The sequence below is a fragment of the Trachymyrmex septentrionalis genome, unplaced genomic scaffold (genome assembly GCF_001594115.1).
Source record: "Trachymyrmex septentrionalis isolate Tsep2-gDNA-1 unplaced genomic scaffold, Tsep1.0 scaffold25, whole genome shotgun sequence".
Lineage (NCBI taxonomy): Eukaryota > Metazoa > Arthropoda > Insecta > Hymenoptera > Formicidae > Trachymyrmex > Trachymyrmex septentrionalis.
This window is the reverse complement of record NW_017305408.1, coordinates 2,537,526-2,544,643: the sequence shown is the minus strand read 5'-3', so window position 1 is coordinate 2,544,643 and position 7,118 is coordinate 2,537,526. Positions and strand designations below refer to the sequence as shown.

The window sequence follows — 7,118 nt, the reverse complement described above, 5'->3', positions numbered from 1 at the left end:
TATATATATATATATATATATATATATATATATATATATATATATTGCTATTATATAATACAGAAACGAATTTAAAACGAAAAACTGCATGAACTTATCCTATTATTTATATGCAGCATTCTATACTGCAAGCACGAACCACGGATCAAAATGAGACCGGGAGTGTAATCGCAATATTCGAGTCAATTTTACAAACCATTCGTATTGGAACTGTCAATACGCAAAAGTTAATTCTATACCGGGCAGCGCAAACGGCCTGAACTAATAATTTTGTAAAAAAGAAAGAAAAAAGAAATATATTGCGAATATAAATTATTATTCCAACATGAGCGGTTAAATTCATTCGTAATCTTTCGAATTTTTCTCATATTCTCGCGCTTTTTCGATTCTCAATCTCTCTTAACCCTTTGCAATCTAAAATAATTTATAAAAGAAATAATGTTCCGTAATAATTTTGAGAGCTACATTTTTATCATCACGATATTATTGCAATATTGATTAACACATAATAACTTATATCCACAGGAGATACATAAGTTATTATGTCAGTTATCAAGTTATTAATTATAATAAATTACAACATATTCATATTATTTTTCCCATTAAAAAAAAAAATTGTAATTGTCTATATCGCAAAGGGTTAAAAGAACAAAAATTGATTTCTAATTTGATCTTATTCGATCGTTTGTCGATCACAGTTCGACTTGAAAGGGACTGGGCGGGCGGAACGATTGGCAGCAGCCCCATGGAAAGTACCACGTGGCTCAGCACCTTGGCGAAAATTTTGGATTTGTAGGACCGTGGATGTAACTCCTGAGTTCTTTCGGCGGTTCCGAGCCCAAATCCGACGCCGTATCCACATCCGACTTCCGACAGATGATCATACGTATGTCCGTATGCAGATAAATTCGACCTGATTTGCTGGACATAAATCTAGAAGAAAAGTTTATACGTGTGTCTGTTATTTCTTCCAGTCTATTTCTAGCACAAAAGCCGACTTCACAAAATATTTCTTAAACATATATCAATTTTTTCAATTCTTTAAAATTTATAATTGGCGTTTTACGTAACGTATAATTTATACATCGACCTGCAATGGTCTGATTGCTTGTATAATTTAAAACTATTTAAAATATACAAATGGAACATACCTAAGGTGAACGAGGTAGCGTAGTGTTTTGTCCCGCAGTGTTCTTTGACGTAAAAAAGTATGAGATCGCGGCGGCATATCGGAAAGATCGTACAATACTACGAACATCTTAACGACTGTACCCAACGGATTCAGAAGAGTCACTTGAATGGTGCCACTTCTTGGTACCTGATAACCCTTTTTCTCAAGATTAATATGAGCCTGTAAAATAATCACATGAATCATCATTATGAATATGAAAGAAAGATCTGGGGGAATCTGTAATATCTCTTTATTGAATAAAATTATTCAGCCATTGGTAATTTGTATCGGTGAATGATTCAAGATGTGCACATTGCAATTGATTGTTTGAAAAAGTACGTACAAGGTATGGTGTGGAGACTTTATCGTTGTCACCGAGTGTATAGAAAAACACAGTGACTGGAAGTTTCTGGTGTTTCGGGCAGAAGGAACCACTGGCCCCGAGTTCCGCTGCGAAACCGTGAACCGTGGACACCGGTTCGAGTCTACCGTTCAACGCCGATTCCTCGAAGCTGCCTAGAAGAGCATGACTCTGCGGTCGGTGGCGGGAGCTAGACCGTCTTTTGGGTGTCTCTTCGCCTTCACCAGCGGTTTCTGCGTCGCGATCGGTTTCTTCCAGCGAGACTGCACCCGGACTCGGCGGTGTATTTAATTCAAACAACGCGCTAAAAACGCGAAATGTCATTTTAGAGAAAAAAAATTGTGCCGATATATCAACTTCAGAGGGCTTCAGTAAAAAGTATTGCACTCTAATCTTGGATACTTTCAATTACAATTACTTTTCATTTTATATATTATTATTACTAATGTAATAGTAGCCAGACAAGAAACTTTTAAAAAGAAAATTATTGCACAAATAATTCTCCTAAATTAAATTTATAATTTTATAATATTATAAATTATAATGCTATTCTCTCATTGATGCCGCTCAACCGTATCGTTTTCCGACTACGTACTTTCTTTTAGAGGAGACGGAATTCAAACTGCTGTCGTAATCGAAACAACAGCTGCCTCTTCTCAATGGCGCTGGACTAGAGGTCAACGGCAAGCCAGTCCTGCTATGGAATACCATCGACGCCGCATTTTCCAGGGATCTGCGGAATCTCTCCTGTTCGAGCGCAGACGGCACGTTCTTATCGACAGCCTCGTCATCTCCTATATCCGCGATACTGTCATTATAATTGTTGCTTCGTAGCTTGGAAGACGAATGTCCGCTCTGCGGAATAGTTGGAGTTATCAAATTGCTCTTCTGAAGAGCAGCTATGTCCTTCGTAATCTCGCCCTGCTCTTTATTTTTAAAAGATTCTTCGAGTAGCCGCCTGTCGCAATGATTCTGCTGGTTGTTTAGGCCCTCGGAATCGCACTCGCGATCATTATTATTTGTACTATGTATATTGCGTGATTTTTGATGTGCGTCTTTTGTACTGAATATCGCAGCATCCTCTTTCTCCTCGGTAGCCTCCGGGAAATTAGTGAAGTCGATTCGCCGTTTCGTTTTGCTGTACCTTGCACTATGTAGATTCGGTTGTTCGTTATTATAGCGAAATGATGCCGTAGTAAAGCGTTGCTTCAGCGTCGAATTTGGCGAGGTCTCCGATGAGGAGGAACTCTCGTCCGCTATCAAAGGAATTGCCTTATCTACTGTGTCTTTCTTGAACATCTGCCGAAACCGATGGAATCTTTTATTCAGCGGCAACGATTTCTCGTCATTGGACGAAATGGTTCTATGGTCCTGTTGATCAAGCTTTTCAATGCTCGAAAAGTGAGAATCATCGTCGCTACTGTCATCGTCAATATTAATCGTCGACCTCGGTCTGGTCCCGTTTGATGAAATATCTGACAAGTCCTTTCGGTCCTTGCTGGTTCGCAGAATGGCTCCGAGCAGCACGTCAGCTTTAGTGGAAACATTTCGTAAACGATTCGCATCCTCATTCGTGTGTATTTTCGCTTGCGAATCCTCATTTAATTTGTTGGTACCTTCGGCAAGTTTTGAGCGTGCAGGTTGATAAACATTTTTATCGTAATAGACCCGGTCTAGAGGGCTTGAATGCTCTTCTGGTACCTGATGATTTATCTTTTTACACAACCCACGACTGCAATCCTCGCAAGATTTAAGTGTACAAACTGGAACTATTCCAGGATTTATCGAATTACTCTGAACTATCCCTTCCTCCCAACATTTTGTTGTAATTTTTTCTGTCATATCATCATTGACCCTTTCAGATCGTTCTCCGCGTTTTCTCACATTCTTGACAGTAGCTCTTCTACGTCCCGACGGTGTTCTCGCTCGCAATACCGCTAACACTTCGTCGACCTCCCGTTGACTCAATTCGAGATTGCAATTCTTGAACTTGATCTCGTTTGTACCTTGCTGCCCGATTGAATGTTCCGACTTGCTTTCATTCTTCATTTTATTATTATCAACGTAGCTTTTCGTTGCCGCAACACCCAAGACTCTTCCAGGTACTTTGCTGAACCAATCCAGAAACCCTCCTTCTTCTCTCTTTTCTTTCTCGTCTGGCACCGATAGTTTCCACATTAATTGATTTAAGTCTGACTTTCCAGTTTTTCTCTGATTACTCTTAATGATACTTTCTTCTTTATTAATCTCTAATGCGTCTTGACCGGCCGGTACTTGCACCTCTTGGACAATTTTATTTTTTGGATAACTTTGATGTACAATGCAAGCGGAATTATCTAATGTTTTTTGCGTCCATTTATGCGTCGAAGGTCCCGGATTTGATTCATGGAAGGGATTCGGTTGAGCGTAGGGCTTGATTACAGCATGATTGGATGTAACAGCTGGCGGCTTATAATTTTTTTCGGAATCATTAAAACGAGTCTCCTTCGCACTGCGAAAGCTTTGGAACTTACTATTCATATTGCTATTCTGCCAAGAGGAGACGAAAGACCAACTCGTGGGAGCGAAAGGACTAAGATTGTGTAATATTCCACTACTCTTTGTCGCGGATATGATATCCGAGGAGCTACTGGGCCCTCTTCCAAGATTAGAGTTCTTAACGGAATTATTATAGCCTTCTTCGATCCGATCAGTGTTCTTTGAATTGGCAATCTCTGCAACTTCTGTCATTGTATGCTTGTAGTATTTCCCCAAATCGTGTTCAAGATCCTCGATCTTTAGATGTACTTTGAAGCAACGTTCGAGATCCGAGTTTCGATTATTGTGAGTTTTCACCTCATTCTTGTTCTCTACTTCTCTATTCTGGAGAATCCTCATGATGCTACGGTTGTTTATTGACTCGGCAGAATTTCTCATTAAGCTCGAGCTGGTGTTGTCCCTTACCTCCTGCACATATTCTTGAACGGACGGTAACGGTGCCGGTTGCGAGTTCACACAAGGACTCTCCGCCGGACCACAAGGAAGCGATCGACGACGCTTCCGTTCGCCATTAGATCTAATGGTAGGCGATATAGGGGATACGTCCTCTTCTTCACAACGACAGTCATGCTTGCCAGACTTGTTACAAGTGGTTTGTAGTCTGTCGTCCACTAGAACTATTAAAAAAAAACGATTCATATTTAATTTATGTTCGAATAAAAATTGTTAAGATAATTATCAATCTCCACACGTCAATATATTTATAGTTTATTACCAGGTAAGACGAGACCCTCTGGATTTTGCGCGCTGCCAGATCCTATCGGGACACTCTTGGTGGGCGTTAACGCCCTTGCGATATCCTCTTCGTCTTTTTCTTTTTTCGGGTGTAACGAACACGTGAGTATGGGTACCTCTTCCATCCGCGGCAGTGCCCACATAGTTACCTAATAAAACAAAAATATGATGCCAATTACTACATTAATTTTAATCTTATCGATTTGTATATATATATATATATATATTTGTGACATAATCTTATAATGTTACGTACCTTGATAGAATTTCCATCACCATTACCAGCCAGAGGAAAGGTATGCTCCACTGACGTTTCTCGGAATTTACTGAGATTATCCTCATTGTGCGATACGATCCGGGTAGCTATGTAGCTCGGCTCCGCGCCGTTGCTGCGCGACCACCACGCTGCAACCTGACTAAAGTGTAACCGTGAACGCACTGCTTGGTATAATCCTTGAAAATTCATTGGTTCCTGGCTCCTAAAAGCAATCGGATATAGATGTATGATATTTAAAAAACTTTTAGAATAAATTTAGAAATATTACTAGAAACTTGAAAAATCAAATTGAAGAAATAAAGATAATTCAATGAATAAATATTATTACATTAAAAATGATCTGATATCGAAATTAAAATATCCCGTCGTTCTCGACATGTATAACTTTTTAGATTCATATTTAGATTCTGATCAGTTGACACTATGATTCGTACTTGTCTTTATTTCTTCAATTTTCTTTTATAACTAGATTTATTTTGCAGCACAAAATGAAATAAAGCGCGACTTACTTGCTCGGGACAACGCAGATACACCAGTACTCCAGTAACATCTCTGAAGCGCATTTTTGCCATGGTGAAATGGATAAGGACGGCACGGGATATACAGGATATTTGCAAGTGGACTTTGCCAAACCACACGGACAATCGCTGCACAAAAGCACCTCCACGCACAGGTACGATCCAGTAGCGAGGCGTTCCGTGATCTCCTGAATTAGTACTCGATATCGATTGCACTTGAAAAATTAAAGAAAAAAATGTAGGCAAAAAAATTTTCATAACAGATAAAAAGATAAACCGTCTTTATTGTGTACTATAGTCAATCATGTCATACTTTCTGTGAAAATATATTTTAACGTAACGTATAAAATAAGCAATAAATATACACAGTTTTTCTTTTTCAAAAATAATTTTTTTCTGATAAAGAAAATTTTACAATTTGTATCTTTGCATTTGTAATTTGTTCATTTTTTATAGACCTTAATTTTTATTAACTATTATATGTTAACAATTATTTTTATTATTTAATCATTAAAAAGCATTAAGAAGTTTGCAACAAATACATATGTTAATAAACATAATGTTTTCTTTTGTATGGCATTTGAATATTTTTAACAGTAAAAATTACAATTGTTCCGTTTAATTGGTAAACGAATGAATTTCTTCGACGGCTTTTATATTCCTCTGGCAAAGCTGCGCATAAGTAGGTCGCCTAGGAACAACGGAGAGTAACGGGGACACCATATGTTACGTACCAGATAGTTGTTCTCCTCGCACACGTGGTCGTTTGGAACCGCCTGCATAGGCGGTGCGCAGTGTGGGCCCTCTTTGTAGCCACGCGGAGGGCCCTGGATTCTTCCTTCGCACACAAGGACTCCAAGGGCTCGAAACACACTAAGAGCACCACCCCGACCGCCAGCCCCGTTCGGGCTGGAGGTGCCTCCTCCCGTCACCGCACCTAGGCAGTGCATACCTGTAACGTAAGAAGCACCGATGTTGATCACATCCATGATCTGCGGAAAAAGGTCTCTTTAAGACCTTCCAATAAATACCCATACAGCACAGAATTTGCAGTAATGTCGCTGCAACGTGTAGTGTAGCGACAACTTTTGCGCACTTAATTTGTGCTGTAGGGATAAATATTGAATGCAATAAATTGAAAAGTAATAAAAAAAAGAAGGAATTTGAGAGATTAAAAGTAAATACGAATTTAACGAAAGTACAGATTGGGAATGAAATTTAGCGGTAAAAGAATATAACATTCATATACAATATATCGTATTTTTTGGAAAAGTATTGGAGTCATCTATATACTGCCACTTGCAACCAATTCTTCCACTGTTTTCTCCCAATTAAAGTCAGTTAGGCTGAGCTAATTAAATCTCCTTTTTCTATCTGTACTACTCAAGAGTAGCCTTTGTTCAAGCAGAATTTTCATTCGAACGTAGATGAACAAGGTATCCAAAACTAAAAGTGAAGCAATTTGCAGAAAAACATGACAAATTCCTTTGACGAAAAATCTCAAGTGTTGCACTAGAA

General features: G+C 38.8%; 1 protein-coding gene across 1 annotated transcript in view; it reads right to left on the bottom strand.

The window, feature by feature from the left end:
• Positions 1-629: 629 nt before the first annotated feature.
• The window catches only part of LOC108748928 (protein FAM214A), a 16,924-nt gene continuing 10,435 nt past the window's right edge, over positions 630-7,118 (bottom strand). Inside the window, exons 2-9 of the mRNA XM_018487357.1 lie at positions 6,335-6,552; positions 5,592-5,815; positions 5,062-5,284; positions 4,786-4,954; positions 2,128-4,687; positions 1,515-1,836; positions 1,152-1,351; positions 630-933 (exon numbers count right to left, since the gene is read on the bottom strand). Coding sequence (XP_018342859.1) covers positions 765-933; positions 1,152-1,351; positions 1,515-1,836; positions 2,128-4,687; positions 4,786-4,954; positions 5,062-5,284; positions 5,592-5,815; positions 6,335-6,550 — 4,083 coding nt within the window. The 5' untranslated portion in view covers positions 6,551-6,552 and the 3' untranslated portion in view covers positions 630-764. The remainder of the gene's footprint in view (positions 934-1,151; positions 1,352-1,514; positions 1,837-2,127; positions 4,688-4,785; positions 4,955-5,061; positions 5,285-5,591; positions 5,816-6,334; positions 6,553-7,118) is intronic.